We start from the raw sequence: 23168 nt of genomic DNA on the forward strand, positions 1-23168 counted from the left end.
GGACGAGACGGCAGCAAAATAGGAAAAGGTGGAGCCGCCGACATTGTAGTTTCTATTTACGCCTCAACTTTGCCTTATATTTCATAAGTTTTGTGAAACTTTATTCTTCCCTTGCAGAGCAACCTTGCAGGAATTTCATATTTTTACCCCATTTTCTGCCTTTCCGTGTTTTTCTTCTACGGTTCCTCCCATAAATTCCAGGCACTCAAGGCAAGGAGTAATGAAAAATAGGTTAAGCCGGCTTATGTTACCTAAGTCAATAATGAAAAGTTCACAAATCGATGACAAACTTTGGCAACGTGGAACGGGGCTATTGGGAATTTTATAGTGGCCCAAATAAGTTCAACAAAACTCGAGTCAGCCACAGAAACCTCTGTTTCTGGTATTTAAAGGCACTTAAACAAGTTTTAATCAGTTTAAATTTAAGCTTTAGATATTAAACTTGACTTGCAAATTCATTTAATAACTAAAAACCCGCAAAGATTCTCTCGCAAAACCCAAAATCTCATAAGTTTAATCTACTTTTGGCCAAATTTACTATGCAAAAGTAGAGATTTCATGGCCATTTTATTCCCATTCCAATTCCAAGGACTGAATTCTGTAAAATCCAAACCACTAAAGAACCACCATCACCACTAGCACCACAGAAAGAACCACCGAATTGCGCTCCATTTCCCCTCGGCAGTGTTATTTTATTAATGAAATTACGCAATTTCCTTTTTACGTTTGCCTTTCTTCGTTTGGCTCAGTTTTTGGTTTTCCCTTATTTAATGATGACGCACAGACGTCGACCGACGCAAGTGAAAATCGCGAGAGAATGTTCGGTAAATGTGACCTTAATTTGTGCAGCGGCAGCGGTAAATACAATGTTGATATATGGATTCGAATAAGGGACTAAAGAGTGGAGTCTTCATTTACATGAAGAGCACATTTAAAGTAAAATATGGCCAAAGGCCGCAGGACAAATGTTCGATAAGCGGGGTGGGTGGGGTTCAAAGGACGCTGCAAATTACCACAAAAGGAAGCCGCCTCACTGCTCGCCATCTCTTCCCGATTTATTCCCCATCTCTGCGCCGTTTTCCCCTCTCAAACAAATTGGACATAAAAATGTTTGAGGCAAATGAAGCCATAAATGCGCAATCACGGAATTACATGGAAAAGTAAGGGAGTCGTCGTAGTCGTCGGGAGTCCCTGTTCCAGCCAAAGTGTTTATTTATGCAGTTTTTATTTCAGCAGAAACTCTCTACTCCTCTCGTCCTGGTCAAACGTTGCGCATACGCAACGTGGTGCTGCGGCCAGGAAATAATAATATTCGGGGAAAAGGCGCGGCAGGGAAGGAAAGGGAAACTTTCGCCGCTGCCGCCGTCAAGTTTAATTGCCTTGCAAATTGCCAAGGAAGTAAAACCATGCAGATCCCTTTTGAATTTCATAACAAATTGCTGTAAATTGAAGGGAGTTTTTCTTTGCTCTCCTCTCTCTTTTTTCCACCCCCACCCACCATTGTCTTCTTGCCTGGGGAAAAGTTTGACTGCTCTTGCCGGAAAACCGCCGCCCATTAAAACTATTTGCCGTAACAAACAAGACAATCTGGGCAAAAACAAAAAAAAAAAACAGGCTAGTGAGCGAGCGAAAAGAAAATTCTTGTGTGTGGCAAAGATTTTCCGGCTGGCTGTGGATGGTTTTTCGTGGCTCTCAGCTCAGCACCCCCAACTTTGATTGTCTGGCCAGCTTTGTTGCATTCCTTCGAGGCGAACACAACTATTTGCTCAACTATTAGAAAGTCAATTAGGTTTCTTTTTTTGAAAGCTGAAGCTGGTTGGCCTTTAAGGAAGCGAGCGTTTAGCTGTCATTTTGATTGAATTAAGTTGGTTCTCTTGGGACACGAATGCACGTAATTTCAATTAAAATCGGGCAGCACCTGCAGTGCGTAGTTTTCCCGGGGTTTTCCAGCTCGATGATTGTCACTGTTTGACAATTGCTGAGCGAAAATTGCGCTCACAGCATTTCAACCGAAAAATAGAGTTCAGCGGAGGTGCAGAGTGATGGAAAGTGGGAGGGATGGGATAGAGGCTGTAGGGAAATTGACCTTTGTAAGGGAGAGACAGAGCTTAATCCTGGACTTTCCATTAATTGGGTTTATTTCATGGATGTACTTGATAGTACATTCCTTTTTCATCAATTCCCAATTACCATTCTCCTCTTTATTACTCCACAAAGAGGCTTTCCTCACTGTAGAAAACCCCCCATAAATTGCCCTGCTTCTCGTTTCATTTGCTCACTTCCCGAATACGTGACTTCCCTGATATCAACACCTCTTCTGACTTGGCAATACTTCCTCTTCGGACTCTACAAACTTGCCATTAATTGACAGGAATACTTCTGGCACTCCTTTTGATGCTTCGACTCTGAACGTTGTATTTTGTTTTTTTCTGTTGGTCAGTTATGATTGCCAGTACGTGCTTGGCGTCTTAAATTCAATTTCATGCCCGACTTGCCTCTCAAATTAACTGAAAATCATTAATTGCTTAGCAGAGCAACACAATGGTTTGGGATCCTGGACGCAGAACCTGCTGTCTGCTTCGAGTCCTTGTTTGCTTTGGCCTTTGGTGATTGTGCTTGTGCTATTTGCTGCTCCTTCTGCTGCTGCTACTGCTGCTAATTGCCGGTAAATTAGTTTCTATTTGCAAATTAAATAACCCACACCAGGTGGCCAAACTGTCAAACTCTTTGATTGACCGCCTGTCTGCAGCATTTTCAAATTGAATTTCCATTTCAGTGGCCACTTTTCCGCTTACGCGTTCCCACCCACCGATGGAAATCTGCTTAAAGTTGAGCCTGCTGCCTGTGGTTCCTATTCCTTCAACGTCAACGGCGCCGTGTCCGTTCCTCGGTGGAAAAGTAAACAGAAAGCAGGCGGAAAAAGCGCAAGTAACCGGCCACGCCCCCATATCCTAGCATTTTCTCCTTGTGGCAAAAAAAATCGATAGCCTGATTTTCAACGGCAAAAGCAAACAAAAGACAGGCACACACACACACACATAGTCGTGATCAGAACCGCAGAGGGAGGTGTAGTACATCCTGTCTTGACCCCCTCTCGCTGCTCTTAGTTTGCCGTGTGTTTGAACTAGACGACGACGACGGCGGTCTCAAAAAGTAGGCATTCGCATCTCGGTGACAGAGAAAGAAAATCTTATACATTTTTCAGAAGAATAGGTAATAATTTAAATTCTATAAAGTGCTAGAAGCTATAAATAGCACTTTACCAGTATTAGAAAACTATAGCTATAGTTTATTGTTTTAAAAATATTTCTACAAACATTTTTACAATTTTTCCAGTGCACTTTGCCTTGCGCCCCTGTCACACCATACATTTTTAATGTGTGCCCCGGTGCTCTTTAGGATTCCAGCCCTGTCTAGGACATAATGAGTGAGCGCTAGCAGTTGCACTGCCTCCCTGCTGCCGCCCACTTTTTGAATGGCATTTTGTGGGCGTGATGTCGTCTATAGTCGGGGAATTTCGCATTTAGAAAAGCTTACGGAGACCATGAGAAAAATTCATGAGTAAGAGGGTGACTAGGTGGTTGGGGACACACGACTAAATGAAATTAAGCTGCCATATGCGGTGGGGACAATGGCTGTTCCTTACTGCCGCCTCTCTCTCTTTCACATAGAGAGTGAAACAAAAAAGAAAACTAAACACAACTACTACTACTACTGTGGGTGACTAAAGCATGAAATGGCATTAGGTAAAAGTTTGTGTGGGTCTACAGAGGACTTAAAGGCATTTTTCAAAGGGTTCAAATTTGCATAGGAGGACTTTGAGGAGAATATAAATTTGCATATTTGAATTACAAGAAAATAAAAGAAGAAATATTGGAAAAATCCTATTCAGTCCTGTGACAGACTACTCCTTTGATTCAGAAATGGGAATAGGTAAGTTTTTATAGAGATGGTTTGGAAATTGGAATTGTTTCAAGGGTTGTTTCGGGTTGAAACTTTTTTATAAATGATAAAAATATACATTTTCTGTTTGCCAACAAAGGTTAATATAATTTTCAGACTTTATTACTTTAAGTATTTTAATTTGAATGGTTTTTAGATATTATTTTTAATTTTCCTATAACCTAAAGAGAATTTTCATTCCCAAAATATAAAGAAATTTCTTCCCATTTGCACAAAAACCCATCTGAAATACAAGAATACATCAAAGATGAATATATGTCCCACAACTTTCATTAGCTTTAGTGCACTCCGGATATTTTGTCAATCGATTTCTTGTCCATCCCAGCAATATGTTTGACATTTTCCACCCTCAGGTGGTGGTGGTGGTGTGCCTCTGCAGGTGTTTGCTCATACAGGCGGCACAGACACCTAATGAATTATTGGTTATTTTTGTACCCATTCTCTACTTCCTAATCGCAGGCAACCTCAACATCATCAACTACCACTACTACCCTCCCTCTAATGGTACTCATAAAAACCAAAATTGAACGCATTTCCAGTATTCATTGATTTTCTGTCACGTTATCGGGCAAACATTTCAGAGGTTTACTAACCAAACAAGACCCTGTGTCACTCTATTTCCAACTACCCCTCAGGAAAAACTATTAATGCCAGAAACGTATCAGTGGGTTTCAAACATAAATCAACACGAAACTGGTCATAAAACCCACAGAAAAAGTGTCAATCGTAGGGAAATTGTATGGAGAGAACTTCTCTCATTTGCACCCCTTTCGGCACCCCATTTTTTATACTTTTACACTTTTCCAAGTGTCGGGGTTTATATTCAAAAACACTTTAAGCATTTACTTTTTTCGGGGGCACAAAGTTTTCTTCTTCCTCAGTTGGTTTTTTTTTGTTTTATCACACCGTAGGAAAAGCAGGTGAAAATGTCAACGACAATTGCCAGCGCCAGGTGGTGAGCAACAACAACAAAAACAACAACAAGTGTAATAACAGTAGCAACATCAACAACATTTGCATAAATTTCAAGGAACGTTTGGTGGCAAAAGTTTGCGCTGAAAGTGATTTACATGGTGGGAGTGGAGAGGAGGATGGTGGAAGGCGGTTGGCTGGGTTTCCCGCCTCCAAGCTCAGGCTTTCCCATCGTTTGTTGCTTAAGTTCAGTTTAACTTTCCTATAAACTTTTGTCACGCTCCTCCGCCTCAGTTATTTCCCGCTAGCCTGGCCTCTGCGGGCGGTTCTTAGCGCCTCAGTTAGCAGGTAGGTTTTCTGTTTTGTTATTTTTACTTGGATTTTGTTGTTGTTGTTGTTCCTTCATTTCTTTTTGCTTTATTTTTATTAACCACATTAGTTGATTTTTGTCACGCGAAAAGTTGCCTTCGCTGAAATGTGATTTATGGAAATTTCCTTCACACTTATTGTGTGCTTGTGCAGAGAGAGAAAATGGGTAGTAGAAATATTAAGATAATTTAAAAATCAAAATAGAATGCTTATTTATAAAATAGGAATTTTAACTGAGTTTAGACTTGTAAATAAATCTTGTATATATATTTCAAAAATATAATATTAATTTTAAGTTTTTTTTTAACTTTTATCTCTCTGTATTTTAGTTTTTCCCTTCTCCCCCACTTACACCTGGTGTGGTGCATATTTTAACAGTTTATTTATTTAGCGTCAGGACCAACTCCCGTTTATACCTACATAAAACATTTCTTAGCCCGGTTTTTCGTTTTTGTTTGGTTTTTATTTTTGGGGGGTAAGTTAAAGCATTTAGTTATTGTAATTTGCGTTGATTTCGTGGTTGCTCCAGTGGGAGGTGGTGCTTCTTGTGGGTAGTGGTGCGTTTTAGTTAGAAGTGCGTGAGCTTGATTTAATGACCTCGGGCGTTTTTATTTATTTACTTTGCTGGAATTTTGTCAACAATTTGTTTGATTTGATTGCTTGGCTAATGAGAGAGAAATGGTCAGATACTGATAAAGCAAAAATAAATGTGATTTATCCAGAAAATATTAAAGATTATTGAAAAGTGAATTGTGGAAATTTGAACTTTAAAAATATTTCTTGATTAAAGTCATCAACATTTAAGAAGAATGTCTAACATATATTAAAAATATCTTAACAACTACAAAAATTCAATTTATAAATACTGAAAAACTTCAGTTATTTTATTTAAAAATGTTTTCTTTGAATATTAAAAGTCGAAGTTACTGGGAAAATTGTAATCAATTGATTTTTTAGCTATAAAAGCTGGTATCTTTTTATTTTATATTAATTTAACTTTTATATTTCACTAAAGTCAGCTTTTTTACCCACATTTCAGGACCAGACACTTCCTAAAAATCCATTTTCCACTTTCTAGCCACCATTTATCCCTCTACAGTGATTACAGTTGCCATACTTGGACATCGATAAAACCAAAGGACTTGCTTGCTTTATACACTTCCACCGGCGCCCACACAAGTGTGAATGCCCAGTGAATGTTATAAACTTTGATTTCCTTTTATTGCCACACACACACACTCCCCCCTAACACACACTGGCAGCAGCAGAGTGGCTAATCCAAAATGGCTGCCATAACAGTGCTCGGGGAACTCTGGAGTTTTTAGCTGAAATTTTTATGAGGCCACAACACGCACCCCCAACGAAAGGAAATAACTAAAATCGGACTGTGACTACAATTTAATTTGTACAGAAAAAAATCTATATACGATATATATATATATACGATAAAGAGAAATGTGTGCAATGTCCATGGAGTTTGCACAATTCATTTCTTTTGTGGAACTTGAAAAATTTTTCAAAATGTTGCATGTTGTCCATGGGGTCGAGGTATTTTCTTTTTCGTTGCATTTATTTTTAGTTTCGCATTCGCATTAAATGCGATGGCATTTTCATGTTGATTCGCAAAGCCTTTAGTATGTAAAGTTTCAGGTGTGCGGTGGCAACCCTGGCCAACAGCATGTTGTAACGTGTATTTTATGGATCTGCTGGATTTCAGTTTTTTACCCACAGAATCGGAAAAGCTTGTTACATTTTTCATTTATCAAACAAAACAAGAAACGTAAAATGATTTTGTTTTTGTAATATTTTTGTATTGAAGGCAACTCGTGGTACTTACAGCATTTTGCGGCAAAATGTCAAGGGGTATTAAATTGAGAAAACTTACCTAAAAAGAGAAAACAAAGAGAAATGTATGGTTTAATATATATATTTTTATAAGAGTAAAATTAATGTAAGGTAAAATAAATAATGAATAAAAATGAATATTTAGTAATTTATGCTTTTCTCTCGAATTTCCTAAATACTAAAATTACTTTTATGGTTTTCGTGACTAGCATTCATTATAATTTCCTGCAAAAATCCATTGAAATGAGTAATTCTAAATTACAAAGTACCGATTACCATTCTAATACCCACAAATTTGGCAACTAATTCCAGCTGAAATCATTCGATTTCAAATAAAACTTGAGCTGGGACAAATTGATTTATCAGTCATGGCCCTTGCTAACCCCTACATAATCGTATGCAAATTATGATGCGCTTAATTTGGGATCACGGCCACTCCGCACTCTGTGTAGAGCAGCTTTGCAGCAGCAGCCGCCTCCCCAGATAATTGGCAAAGTTTGAACTTTAATTAAAATTGAAAATTGTGTTGCCATTTCTGAATCTAAAATATCCCCAACTCCTGCTGTTCGCCTGTGTTTCTGGTGTCTGGCTGCTGCATTATTCTGGCCCAAAGGCCTCAGGCAAAACAGCTGCGATAACTTGTGGAATGGCTTTGTCAGGGCAGCCCGGAATTGTTTTTGGATTTGTACAAATGTTTTGTCACTGTGCTAAATGCAAACTTCAATTAGTTTGTCCGGTGATTCAGTTGGGCTTACACACACTGATTCCCCGAGTCCCAAAACCAAAACCAGAACGAAAATGCAGCCAGAGAATGAACGAGAATCCAGGGAGAGGAGGAGGGACCAGGGGCATATTTCAGACTGAAACTGAAAACGTTTGGCATATTGACAGGCGCATAATTAACACTATTATCAGCATATGCCCAGAGATAGAGCGTTGAGTGCTGGCAGCAGCAGCATTGCCACAATTTGTATTTGCCAGCCAAAATATATATATTTTGCTGGCCATTAAACTTTGGCCGACAGACATAAGTTTTGATTATGATGTCGGGAGTTTTAGTATATGTATACATATATTTCAGTTATTACATTTTGGCAATAAGAGTCGCCAATACAAAAAAGAAATAAATACAATTCCACAAAACTAATTTCCTGCTTTCAAATGAAAGTTACAAACGCCTCTCTTGAGCCAGCAATCATTGCCACGTTTCGGTTCGTTGGTGGCTCTCGGTGGTTCGTGTTAGCAAAAACTCAAAAGTAAACACGAAAAATTAGAAAAAACACCAGAGAAGAAAAAGTAAATTAAACTAATTATTTTCTTGACTCTCGGACACGCTTTGATTTTTCATGTTTCACGCTTCACAGCCATGAAAATTGTGCGTAATAATTGCAAGTGAAAATTGTTAAAGGAAAAGTGTAATGGCAAAATAATTAGAAATAATTTAAAGGCGCAAAAGAAATTTGTCATTGTTGCTTGGCTGCTTTTTAAAGTGTTGAAACAACAAATACAAAGTTCCCAATATTTTTATATTTTAAAAATATTTATATACAATTTAAAAAGCAACTGATACATGTATAATTTTCATAACCATATCTTGACACTAAATGTAAATGTCACGCTTATCGCTGAAATATTTATCCCACATTTAAAATGACATTTCCTGCGCAGCAACAAAAAAAAAAAATGGTTTTATAAAAGATGAATATCCCTTTATCCGGTTTATTAACACATGGTAAATGTGCTACGCCCTAAACCAATACGCCCTTTTCCCAGAATGCCGCATTTAAATTACAACAGATTGTTGTTGCGGCCGTGTTTGTGAATACAATCAAATTACATTTACATTAGCGAGAAAGCTCTTTTTTCCACGCATTTGGCAAATGCATATTAAATATTTAATTAGTTGCAATGAAATTGATTGCATTAGTCCGCTGGTCGATGCGGCAGAAATGGGTTTTTGTTGTTAATGAACTTTGTAAACTTTTTAGACGGTTTGCTGGTCTGCTGGCTCTCTGGTAATGCGGAAAATGTGAATGCGAAATGTGGGAGTTTTTCCAGCAAATCTGCCAAATAGCAAAGCCAGTGCGTGGGTTGTGCCCATAAATTGGATTTTATAAACAAAATGCATGTTGACAGACTTATGGTGGTCCTTGTGTGCTCTGGGATTTGAGATTGGCCTAAAGCTGATGCCAAAATATAAATTATCTTGGATATTATTTATTTTAGAAGTTCAAGGAAGCTTGGTCTATGATTTAATGCCGATTTCGGCAAGATTTTTATTGAAAAAATAAAAAATCTTTTGAATTTTTTCACTTTTTCAATACTTTAATTAAGAATTTCCCCCAAAAAAACAGGCATCCAATTAACTTGTTAAACTCTGTGAAAAAGCGTAAAACATTTAGGGAAGAAACTCGCGAAACCGCTTGAAATTTTCCCTTAAAAAAAAAGAAAGGAGAATGAAAACCTGTGACCAGCATAAAATACCGGAAACGGAAAAGGCGGAAAAAAGAGCACATAATGCCACTTAATTAGCGAGACACAGACACAAGCACACGCGCACACTTACTCACACAACGGCAAACACATGCTTAATGCACATTAAGCCCAGAAATAAACGAGACAGAGAGGAAAAGGGAGCTCGGGGGGAAGTGAAATCGAGCGTACAAATTTTCCCGCAAATCAAGAGCAACGAAAAAGCCAAGAAAAATTAAAAACTGGCACACAGTTCTGGCAGGGACCAAGAGAGAGAAAGATGGTGAATGTGGGTCAACTACTGCGTTACCCATTGTTCACAAACACACACACACTCGCATACACACTCTCACATCCGGCTTTAATGTCATTTGCATTTTTTTCCATAGCCTATCCAAACGGGCAGCTGCTTTCGCTAGCGTGCCAGAGAGGAGTGTGTGTGTGTGTGCTGAATTTATTCCCTCCTTTCACTTGATTTAATTGTGCATAAATATTTTCCCATTGCTTCTGCATGCAAATTAGGTGAACCAAAAATAAAAGAAAACTTAAAACGCATGTCTGTGTGTGTCGAATGCAATCTGAATTGTATTTATAGTTGGGATTAAGATCCACAAATAATCGGAAGCGGAAATTCTTGATCTTGTAAAAATATGAAATACTTTAAAGAGAATTATCTAATATAATTACTGCTCAAAGTTAAGGTTTTCCTAAGCTTAACATATATTTTTAGCAAGATTTAACATTTTGTTATATTTTTATTTAACGCTTTTTATTTCTCCTCCTCAAAATTCTAGATTAAATTTCCAATTTAATATTTGTTTATACTTATATTTGCTAAATACCTTTAATCAATGATCCCTATTTAATTTCAAAATTATTTATTCACCCATTTAATAATAATGCTATTACATTTTCAACTAAATATCCATCCTTAGGAAACCCTTTACAAATTTATTTTAAAATACATTTAGTTTCCCCCTTTCTAAAAACCCATAAATGACCAAAAACCAAATGTTTTTTGTAATATAATTCCATATCCTACCACCTCCTTCCGCCCAAAAAAGTGTGCTACAGATTAATGACCATGGCAAAACGAAAATAAAACCGTCTAGCTTTCTATGGCAACTCCCCCATTTCGCCCCCGTGGCTTTCTGCAATGGAGTAGCAAATTAAATGCAGTGACAAATTACGCAAATTGCAAGTGCAACTGCAATGGCAACTGCAACTGCAACTGCATCGGGAATTGCACTCTAAATTCGAAACTGCCAAATGCTGCAATTGCAACAAATTGCAAATGCGTTTTAATTGCAATTCGCATCGTTTGCCACTGCAACAATTTGCATTTCCAATTCTCTTTACAATGTCTCCATTTTTTTTTCGTTCGTTCTAAAAACGAAAACAAAACTAAATGGTAAAGTTTAATGCAGCTCCTAGATCCCTATATATATTAGACATATACGCCGCCGCGCCACGCCGCCGCCGCCGCCGATTTTTGCCTTATTTGACGCGCCGCCGCCAAATTATGAAAATAACGGCGCGCCGCGGCGCGCCGCTGGTGCGGCATCGGCGCAGCTTCAGCGCGGCCTTCAGTGTCATTGTTCTTTATAAAACTTAAAAAAAAATAAATAACTCATTAAAATGGCCTTTTTGCCTTATTTGACGCGCCGCCGCCGCCGGTTCTTTCTGACTACTACGCCGCCGCCGCCGAGTCATTTTGACCTCTACGCCGCCGCCGATGCCTTTAACCATCGGCGTAAACCTCTAATATATATATATATATATAGATATAGAAATGAAAACTCCCCCTTTGTCTGGACAAGCCTAACGAGCAGCATTGTTGTTGATGATGACAATGATTAGATGCGATAATGCAAATGAGTCAACAACGCCGAGTCCTTGGCTCCTCCCGTTTGATGGGGATGTGGATGCGGCAGCGGATGCGGATGTTGATGATGATGATAGTGGATGGCGATGGAGCTCTAGCGGCTGCCATCGCTTAAAAAATTTGCATGCCAATGATACATGTCCTGCATTCACAATTATGCTCAGAATAATAGAACAAAGGACAAAAGAAGGATTTTATTAACTGTAACCCTAGAGGGGTTTTCATGTGGAAAGTATTTGTAGGTAAATAAATTCAAAGATATTTTAAGTAAATTTTGATATAAAGATATATATTTTAACTAAATCACATTAAAAGTTAAGTCCCTGAAGCTTTAAGTACAACTTTTATTTATTTTAAGGCGAATAAAACGAAGTAAATACTTAAGCCTCATTTAAATTTGTTAATTTTAACCTCTTATAACATTTTAAAATATTCAAACAATATTTTTATCCTCCAAAGAGATCCTGCAGCCCCCACAAACTAGTAAATATTTGCTTTTCTTAAGATTCGAACCTTTCTTTTTGTTCTAAATAATTTAAACAGGATTATTATTATTTTTGTTACCTTAACTGTATTCAGAGAAAGATATATACATTTATGTAGATATCTATAGATGCGCACAGGCATACCCCCCCCCCCACGTATGTGGGCGTGTCAGAGTGGGGCGTTTGGCGACAATGACAGCGATGACATTGTTGTTGCGGAAAAGCAGGCAAAAGGGTACATCTCTGATGACGTGTGGTTGTCATTAGAGCAGGCCACAACTGCATCCAACGAACGAAACACGCCCACGCGTCCGCCTAACATCCAACATTCACTATCCCAGGGAACAGAGCAGCCCTACAACATTTCTAGTATATCCCTGCATCTCCCCTCACCCAACTCTCAACCACCGACCATGTTTTGCATGGCTATCATTGTCGCTGCTCCTGCTGCTGGTGTGGTCCTCCGTTGACAAAATGCCCACCACACTGACCAAAAATGCATACAACATGGCACAAAGGGGCCAAAGACCCGGGCTAGGTTGTGGTTCTAGTTGTATCCTTTTCCCCTCTTCTTTTTTTGGGCATCCCACCGCCTGCTTTGTTTTGGCGTTCATTTTCACTGTCATCAGACTAAGCTTTAATTTTAACCCTCAACTGTCAAAATAGTTGGTCAGAAAACGATTTTTAGGAGTTAAAGAATACCTTTTTTAAATATTACAATTATTTAATATTTATTATTAAAAGAATTATTATTAAAATTGGTTACTGATCTTTAATAATAATTTATAATCCCTATTCTTGTAGGGTTAATTTTCCATTTTCCCTTTTTGCCAAATTATGTGCAGGCTGTTGCATAAAATGGTAATTTTTTAGACTCCATATGGGTTACCAGCCGCCATTCATTTGCATAATAACTACGAGGGTGACAGGGAGGCAAATGCCATTTTATTATGGTTTTCCCCCCCACAATGAGAAATGTGCATTTCTGTTTAAATTTAGAATGCAAGTCCTTAAATTGCTGTCACAACAGCCAAACAACAAAACAAAAAACAAGGGAGAAAAATGCAAAATCGGGGCATATGTTGTCAGCCACCCACGTAATGACATTTTGATGACATTTTTTATAAACATTTAGTTTCTATTTTTGGTGCAGAGCCAAAGTTTATGCAGCATGGGTGGTGGCTATAAGAAACTTATGGGAGATGATTCCCAGTAAGGGATTTACTAGCCAATTTGCAGGCCAATTAGTGTAACCAGGCTAATAGAATTTTTGTGTTAATTTTATTGCAGCTTGTTGCGTAGTCAGTCAGTGTGTTTTTCTTCATCCCCGCGTGCACTCGCCTCTAATGACTGATTTCGAAAGCTATTAAATGGGCACAAAGGGTGGTGTGGGGGAGGAAACTCAGTGCAGAGGAATACAGGATGCCCTTCCTAATCATCCCTTTTCGGTCAATGCAGAAACCGAAAAGTGAGTTATCAAGCAAGCACTTTTCTAATTACGATTTCGTCCGATGATTTTCGGACATTGCCTGCACTTTACACTTGGGAAAATAGTTAAGTTCATGTGAATATGTTAAGAAATTATATTTTTGTTAAAGTTTTTTTTTGAAAAGGAGTTTTTATAGGATTTTTATTTAGTTTTTAAAGGTGAAGGATATACAAATTTTAATTAACATATTCAATTGAATTTATAAATTTATAAATTAAAAAAGTAACTTCCAATTTATGCGTAATTTCTCCCAGTGCTTGCTAGCCAACTAGATGCCGATTCCAAGTCTGACTCTGACGGCCTGTTGACTGCGAAAGGACATTTGGGAACCGACTGCTATGGGGGAACTGCTGGGGATAACATTAGCCAGTGAAATTTCCCCAGGCCGATGGCCCATCCTCACTTTGCTGTTGTTTTTGTTGCTTGTTGCCGTTTGTGATGTTATGGATGCAACTTTAAATTGCTTTGCCAGCGCGAGAGTGAGAGAGCCAGAGTTTTTCTAACAGTTTTCCCCCCCCTGGAGGCCAACTGACAATGCAGAGGATTGCCACATAGCAGGTTTCGAGTTGGTTTCAGCCTGGGCTGCGGTTCAGTTTTTGGACAAAGGGGCTGGAAAAGGGGCTTCCAGGAGGGCCTGATATTTTCATCGTCTGTCTGGGGCGCTCCGGCTCCGGTGGGAAATGCGCCACTGCACTGATTGCACTTTGGCTCAACATTTCACAGAGATACGAGTACGAATACGAGGAGGCCCCCGAAAATGTCTGAGTGCGTAATGCGTTTTCACGGCGTCCGTGGCAAGGCCAGAGGGACTTTTGCCGGAGGCAGGGGATCAGGGGACAACCGGACAGATATGGGTGATAAAGTGCAGACATTTGACAAATTAACTGCTTTGCGTCATGCGCCGGAAATGTTGCAAATCTCGTACCGTCAATAGCCGTCGTTGTGCACACCACCACCATCACCATCACCAGTCGAAAATTCCCTGGGATCTCTGATCTTTGATTGATTTATGAAGCTAAACCTCTCAGCTAGCACACAAATAGAGCTAAATTTGAGGTGTGGGTTTGGCATGCATTACCATTAAAGTCCCTTAGCCCATAAAATAAAAGATAATAAACGAAAAAATTCTTACTTGATTGTGGTTAAAAGCAAGCGAAAGCACATCGTCACTTACCTGGAAATAATTAATGAGAAATCAATAATTAAAATGGGATCAAGGAAAATATAAGAGAATTTGGAAAAAAAAGGATAAGAGCCCATACAAAAATATATGTAAAAATGTTGAATTTAATTGCCTTATGAAGTTTTCACCCTCAAACTAGTTTCTAATTAAAATTTTTCCTCTTAATAGAAATCAAAGCACAACCTATACCCTCCCTGTTGCTCCTGCCTTTTGTGAAGCTTGCAAAATTTCCCTTTTTAATTGTTAAACAAAGTGAAATGTGTTTTTCCCCCTCAACAAAGGGAAAGAAATTCTTACATAAATCCTGTTTAACCCAGCTGCACCCATAATACAGCCTCTATATTTTTGCCTCCTGGGATAACATACATAAACATTAGCCGAAGCATATAATAAAACAGCAACAAAGTCACCAAGAGAGTGTAGAGCTGGGGTTGTGGAAATGGCGTTCAAATTGTATTTAGTCGTAAAACGCACAAGCACAAAGGTTCAGAGGGGAATACGACTTTTCCAAGAAGGACGAAGAACATAAAACTATTGGCAACTGCGGTACAGGGGGGAGGCCATATAAGAGCCATAATTTCGACACTAATGCCAAGCCACAAAAAAATGGTTCTGCTTGGCGACCTTGCGGGTCTTGCAAATGGTCAGACTTTTGACATGTGTCAAAGGAAACCCTGATGGAGAGACTGCCCTCCCAAAGGGGAGGAGAAAAACAGGATGTGGGAGGGAGGAATGGAGGTAGGCTGAGTCAGAATTACACCTGAGAACTATGATAGTAGAGGATTTCACTTAGAGAAATGGGGAATCTTTATAAAAATATGGTTTAAAGATTTTCAAATATTTTAAAAATAAAACATAGATTGATATTTAAAGAGAACTAAAAAGGCATTAAGTCTTAAAAGTTTCCCTATATTAAACCCGAATATTTATACAATATCTTTAGCAGCTTTTATTCTTTTAAAATCAAAACTATTTCCAATATATTCTCCACAGTGTATCTGTATCTCTCATTGAGCTTGGGCCATGGTCGTCGTGTCACGAACCTCGATAAAAATCAACAGTTTATGTGAGACGCATGATGTCCTTGAGAGCTGGGCAAAGGGATACGGGAAGGGACGCTGCTGCGCCTGCTCCTGCTCCTGGAGGACACGATGGAAATGTCATTTTTACAAGGCAACCTCATCGAAAGGACATGGCAAACAGCAGTGGCTGGCTGCCTGGGCGGTATCTCTGAGGAGTCTGGCAAATGTATTGCCTTCTATTTGCATTTTCTATTTATTTCTTTATCCCTTTCCAGGCCGCTCCTTTCCTTTGGCTCCAGCTCCAGCTCCTTTGCTTTCCTTTCGCCTTGGCACTTGAGCCCGGGCCCGCCATTAGTGGCACGTCCTTGGATATTTCGTCCGTGTTTGTCCTGTCCTCCTCCGCTTTGGCACTCATATTTTATTAAGTAGCAAAGTTGACAAGGGATTTGCCAGGGCAAGGAGGCAAAGAAGGAGCAGCCTGTCATTTTGTAAAGTAAATATTGGTAATTTTTATTGAGGATTTTCCTTGATTTCCCTTTGAGCATATGGCTTATCCCAAAACTGGTCACAAACTTTCCCCCGACGACCAAAATTAAGGGCATTTATTTTTGGCCACTCGAACTCGAACCCGAATCAAACTCAAATGACATTAGGCGAGAAAACCTAGCAACACTTGGAACTTGTGATGGGCTCCAAGTTTTTTGGCAAAAAGAAATCAGACCTGAAGCATGGGCAAATTATTAGAAAAGTTTTACCTCCACCCCTCTCCTGTTTGTAAGAGTGAGAGTGTGAAGGGGAGGTCGTCCTCCGACGACGATGGGAGGAACGCTTCGTTGCACAAATTTGTGGACCTGCGGCGCAAATTTGTACAAAATGCAACAGACCGTAAGAGACAACATAAGCGATAACACAACAACCAAGCCGAAACCAAACCAGGCTGGCAGGAAGCTGCCTCGAGTTGTGTTCACAGCGGTTGCTAACAGGATTTTCACCCCAACTCCTGGCCCCATCCACGTGGCTTTTCCACACCCATCAGCCATATTTTCTCCACCTTCCATTCCTTGGGTTACTATGGCGAAAAATGAGACTGAGGAGACTGAGGCCAAGTGTCGATGCATGGCATACGCAAATTGCCAATCGTTAAGTGAATTTTGAGTTGAGTTGGTTGCTCTTTACTAAAAGGGGAGAAGGATAAATGCACTGGAAAAAGTAGGTGTTAATACAAAAGAATATAAAATATAAGAGAATAGATTTTAAATCAATTAAAAAAGTAATTTTATGCTACTTCTTTAATGATTTTCCTTGTTATTAATATATTCTTGCACATAATTTAAAATGTTTTTAAATAGTTCTTCTTTCCCTTTTAATTTCCACATTTTCTTCGAGCCAAGGCTTCTCAAGGCACTATACACCACACCATTTCCTTGGGCCACGCTCCAAGTCAGGTGAATTACATTTCATAAATGTCTCCCTAGAAGCCTTTGCCATGCATCATTTAACTTTGACGCCAACCTGTCCAAACACTTAAGGCGCTCACTCTGCCAATTTCCACAAGGAGGGGGAAAAGGAGACTGTTAAAATCGAAAAGGGGGTTGGGTCACGCACCATCATTTTCATTTTCATAGCATACAAAAAAGAAAAGCTGAGAAGAAATGGTTATAAAATATTTAAAAATCATGCCCACGCGGACAAACGAGCCTTGAAAACACCTCAAGGAAGCTTGTGAAAGGAGTGGAAAGATTTCAGCTCAAATATGCAAGGCAATAATAAAAAGGCAAGCAGGGGGAGGTGAGTAGGTGGCAATGGAAAATGGTTCAGGACTCTGTTGAATCACATATGTTGGCGCGTATTTTGGTTAGAGACCCTTCGAATATATGTATATACTAGCTCCTATATGTATATATACATATGTGTATGTGCCGGGTGTGTATAAATAAAATACCATATTCCCTGACATGAATATTTAACAATGCAACAACGACATTCAGCCTCTCTGCCTTGCTGCGATGCTGCTGCTGCATTGGTAAAATATCACAAAATATTCATTTCAATTTCATTTGCTTTTTTCGAACTTCGTTTACATTTTCATTTTTTATTTCTTTATTTCCCAACCATTTTCCATTTGTTTTGCATTTTAGTTTTATTTGTTTTTTACTCCCTCTCTTGGCTTTATTTTGTTATTTTTATCACTATTGAGGATTCAGTGCTTTGCGCTGACAATTTCCTTGGCCACATTCATTGCTCTCTGTTGGCAATTATTTTGTTATTCGTTTGTTAAAAGCATCAACATCAAGGACAAGATAATTTTATTGCACTCTGTTTGGGGCATACAAATTGGAAATTGATTGTTTATTTTTAAGGCCAGAAACAAGATTGTAAAAGGGAAAAATAGGTCTTGGCACAAATTCCCCTCGAATTACTCAACCGAATGTGTCGGCTTTCAATGCTTTTTGACGCAATCTAGAGATTCCATGTCGCAGTAATTTTGCATGACAGATTAATAAGCCGCCGTGGCTGCCTCTCGTCCCGAATTGACATTAAATTGTAATAAATAGGCAAACAAGACAGCATCCCTGTGGCAAATCTCCGAAAAGAAAGAAGAACAAATTGCCATAGCAGCAGCGCAGTGGCATCATGAAAGAAACTTGGTTGGGGAGCAAAAAGACTGAGCAACGAGACGACGTCTGCAGTTGAAACGAATTTAATTTTCTACTTTTTATTTTTATTTATTTTTTTGTACTTTCTTGTGCCCTCTCACGTCTGGCAGACACAAACAGAATAACAAGCCGCAAGCCTGAGGCTGACATTTCTCCTTAAGCTACAGCCAGCTACCTTGCCACCAAGCAGCTTCTTTTCTTGGCTTTTTTTTAGGGGGTTTTGTGCCTTTGCGCCCCGCATCGCAGCACGGAAAATAGTGGAAACTTTTGATAATTACATTTGGCGGCTGTTGCTTTGGCAGCTAAGCCAAGGAAAAAAGAAAAGCAAAAACTTCTCTCGAAGGTAGCAGAGCAAAAAGCAACCATCCAGGGGATAAGAAGTGTAGGCTCTGTGGTCTTGAGCTGTTCAAGTGCAGACCTAAAGCAGATTGATTTAAAAGTTCCGACTCCTGAAGATTTGATTATATTTTATAAATAAAACAAGAAAGGAAGCTAACTTCGGCACGCCGAAGTTTGTATACCCTTGCAGATATTTTTTCATTAAATTTTACCTATACTTATTGTTTAGAGTTTGACAGTTACAGTTTTACATTCCCAGTTTTACATTTTCTCTACATCTACCGATCGGTTTATATGGCAGCTATATCATATAGTTGTCCGATTTTCATAAAATTTATACCAAAGTTCTGAACTAATAATATAATCTTATATCTCAGAGTAGATAAAAATAGGTTGAAAAACAACGAAGTTATAATGTTTTTTCTATTAATTTCCCGATCGTTCCTATGGCAGCTATAAGATATAGTCGTCCGATATTCATAAAATTTTTACCAAAATTCTGAAATAATATAATATGGTCATATGTAAAAAATAGTGCACATATGTTGAAAAACAGCTAAGTTATAATTTTTTTTCTAAAAATTTATCGAACATTTGTATGGCAGCTATATGATATAGTTGTCCGATCGGGCCCGTTCCGACATATATAGCAGTGAGAGTATATAGAAGACTATATGCAAAGTTTCATTCAGATAGCTTCAAAACTGAGGGACTAGTTTGCGTAGAAACGGACAGACGGACAGACGGACAGACGGACAGACGGACAGACGGACGGACAGACGGACAGACGGACAGACGGACATGGCTAGATCGACTCGGCTGTTGATGCTGATCAAGAATATATATACTTTATAGGGTCGGAAAGGTCTCCTTCACTGCGTTGCAAACTTCTGACTGAAATTATAATACCCTGCAAGGGTATAAAAATACTGTTAAATTGATTTCTAATCAATTTAAAAAGTATTTATAAGTATCATATACCTTGTACCATAAATTTTTGATTTATTTAGAGATTAATTTCTGTAATTCCCTTAAAACATCTTTAAAAATTCCTTAAATATTTCTTTAAGTTTACCTTTATTTTAATTTAAAAATTTTCTCCAGAACTAAGCCTCTAGGTAAAGTTTGCTAAGCTATAACTCACACAGAAACCCCACTAGATGTATTTTCCTGCTTTTCATTTGAAGAACATCTTTACAACAAGAACAGAGAGAAAAACAGAGAGAGAGAGAGAGCTGTCAATTTCATATAGAAATTTGTCCCTTACCTCTTGGAATTTATTTCATTTTATGCCCGCGCTTCCACTTTGTGCATAAAACATAGCGAGAGGGCAAGAAAAGCGAGAAAATGCTGAGAAAAACTGGGAAGAAGGAGGCTGCGGGGAATAGACAGATGGCAGAGCACCACCTTCGGGCAATTTCTTAAACTAATTTGGCGTGAGGCTGCTGCTGCTGCTGCTGTGGTGGCGGCATTTTCTTATTTTCATCTCCATCGCCATCTCCTTCATCTTCATCTTTAGTGGCGGTTTCTGTGCCTTTTACGTGTTCCCAAAAGTATGCAAAGTGAAAGCGTTTACTGGCTGGGAAAAGGTTGAGGATGAGACGTTGACGGGACTTTTGATGTTTTTTTTCTTTGTTTTTCGATTTTGGTTGCTCCCCAAGGGTCTAAAGACCCGCAAAGTATGCAGCAATTATTTTATGGGCCAGCCATCAATCGGTATGGGGGCATTTTGTTAATATCCGGCTTAAAAATTCCAATATAGTTTTCCCCAAATCGAAAGATGAAGATGCTGGGGGAGATCTACAGGGATGTGAGCATAGTTAATTGCCTTTTCCCTGGAAGCTATGACAAAAGAGGACAGTGTAGACCCAAAAAGTGTGATTTGAAATCTTCAAATATTCAACAATCAACTCTTAAGATTAAATATTTTACAGCATTTTCATGGATACTTCTGATATCAATTTAAATTCTCCCAAAAACATACTTTCTATTAAAATCCTTCTGAATTTTGATTGGTTTTTAATATCGAGCCTTCACTGTGTCTATGCCCTAGGAATTCAAATAGTTGTCTGAGCCTGACAGCTGAATGGAAAAGTTCTATATAATGGCAGCAATGGAAGCCGGGTATTTGGAACTCAAGATAAGGACTTCTACGTCCTAGACTAAATCGCAGGACAATTAAACTTTTAAGCAGGCAAGCGACAAACGACAAATGATGAAATGCATGTAAATGGAAAATAAATATCAAAAGCAAGAGACTACCAGGAGATAGCAGAGTCAGAGAGAGAGAGAGATGGCTGTCACATGCCACAAACGGAGACAGGACAACAGGATTCACCCGGATACAATGGCTACAGCAACAAAAGCGGGCTAGAAAGAGATAGACTTAGGGGGGAGGTAAAAAAAAGGAGTTGCTGCTTTTGAGCCGCTTTTATTCTAGTTGTTGTTGTTGGACTATGGCTATAACAGCCGCAACAGTTCACATGGCTCATTTTCTATGGTCAAAGGAAGCAGGATGGATGTGTCCTGCCCCCCTGGAGGAAAAGAACGGTAGAGAAGTTTTTTCTTCTCCCTTTTTTCGTACACAATACAATATTATTCATATTGTTCGGTGTATGTATATGAAATATGGCAAATGTCATTTAACATGACAGCTTGATGATAATACTACGAGGCTAGAAACAGCAACAATAGCTCACAGGACAATGCCAAGCGCAGCAGGATAAAGTCTACGACCAAAGACGGAATCTTAACCAGCCAGTTGGAGACGCTTTTGTGGACCCCAGGAAAAGGTGTATGGAGGATGCCTTGCATAAAGTCCACCCCCAAAAAATAGACAAACGCAAGTCTAAAGCTGGTCTAATGGGGGAAAAAGGGAATGGTACATTTCTTGAAGAAAGAAAAAGATTATGGGGAAAAGAAAGCATATTACAGATAAAGAAAAGAGTTGCCCATGACAGGCAATCAATTTTAGATAAATTAAAGATGCAGGGAAAAAGGATACTTTATGTACATTTCATAGCCCATTTGGTTCTTTGCCTAATATTAACTTGCGGTTTATTTTTCACAGCTTTTTCACACCCTATTTTCTTTGATTAAAGACTCCCCTGTTGATTTCCACCTCTTGGGCCTATAAAAATCAAATTTACAACATATTGACTGGACTTGAGTCCTTTCTGTTCAATGCTTTTCCATTCGGGGGTCCATCCTGGGGTAGCTCAATCAAAAACAGGGAACCAACCGTCGTCTTGCTGCAATTCGAACTGATGCCAAAAACCACAAAAGCGCATTTTGTGTAAACCGACTCGACCGCAAAGCAATTGCGAATGTGTATGCACCTAAGGGGGGGAGCCGGGCTAAAAGTCCTGCAACGGGGCGCTGCCTGGGTTCGTTACAGAAGGATGCTCCAGAGGGGGAGTTGCAGCAGAGTGGGTGGCGCTGGGTGGGGCAGTTGGCACACAGTTAGGCGCCTGACTGAGCATAAACGTCAGTGTCAGGTGTGGCCTGCTGTTGCTGTTCCTGTTTCGCTTCCTGCTCCCATTTCTCTTTATCCTGCGAGTCGCCATTTTGGCCAAGCGGCAGCCGGAAATGCGGTTACGTAATCTCCATATCCGGTGGCAGAGCCGGGCATTGCGGAATGCTGAAGCGGGTATGCTGGATGCGGGTTGCAGGGGGTGGTCCATGTCAAAAACTGTAGCACACACTTTTTGGCACATTATTAATTTTTAGCTTTCGCTGGCCAGGATTTTCTCTCGCTGGTCGCTACCCCACACACCCGCATATATATAAATACAAATTCATTTTTGGTTTCTGCTTCTGCCGGCTGTCCGGTGCATATTTGATGAATATTTAAAATATCAGCACCAAATTGAATTGCATTCGCTAAATATTTTTCACAAAAAGAATATAAATGGTATCAGTGTTTTTTAAGCCACAATTCACTGGAAACGTTTATTTACAAAATATTCAATTGCTTTTACTAAATATTTTCCTACAAAAAAGACTGTAAATTGGTTCAGTTTTTTCAAGCGACAAATTGCAGATAATGTTTTTTTGAAATATGGTAAAAACTTTTAACTTTTTAACACAGAAAAGCTATGGGGAAATTTCATGAATAATTTTCAGTATATTACAAATAAACGTATTAAGGTTATATATCAAGTAAAGAGAATATAAATAGTTTACTCTGTTAATTTTATTACTTTGATTTCATCAGTTAAAACCCTGTTTAGGGCTGCTAAATATAATATTTCTCTGCAAGTCAATTTCCATCTCACTCTTTCACTCGTTTCCTTTGCGAACATCCGTGGTGCAGGACCGCAATGAAAATTTCCGGAAGTTGTGCATAAAATGGGCTATGCATACGGAAATCATCAACTCAATGGCTGAGCAAACAAAACCGAAAGAATGAGGGAGGGAGAGAGTGGCAAACAGAGACAGAGGATGGACTTTCTGGCAGCTCTGTGGGAGAAAGAGGAGTAACAATGGCAAATGCGAATGACGCCAAACGAATGGCCAAAAACAATGCAAAACGGCTGCCAACGTCC

General features: G+C 39.0%; 1 protein-coding gene across 8 annotated transcripts in view; it reads right to left on the reverse strand.

Moving 5' to 3' along the window:
* Window positions 1-23168, reverse strand: part of pum (pumilio) — a 190843-nt gene that overhangs the window by 17397 nt on the left and 150278 nt on the right. For 5 of the 8 annotated variants that reach the window (XM_070287517.1, XM_070287518.1, XM_070287516.1 and 2 more), the window contains one exon: window positions 14553-14594. The exons of the other annotated variants lie outside the window; for them this stretch is intronic. In XM_070287517.1, coding sequence (XP_070143618.1) covers window positions 14553-14594 — 42 coding nt within the window. The remainder of the gene's footprint in view (window positions 1-14552; window positions 14595-23168) is intronic. 8 annotated transcript variants of the gene reach the window in all.

The sequence above is a fragment of the Drosophila kikkawai genome, chromosome 3R, assembly GCF_030179895.1.
Source record: "Drosophila kikkawai strain 14028-0561.14 chromosome 3R, DkikHiC1v2, whole genome shotgun sequence".
Taxonomy (NCBI): Eukaryota; Metazoa; Arthropoda; class Insecta; order Diptera; family Drosophilidae; genus Drosophila; species Drosophila kikkawai.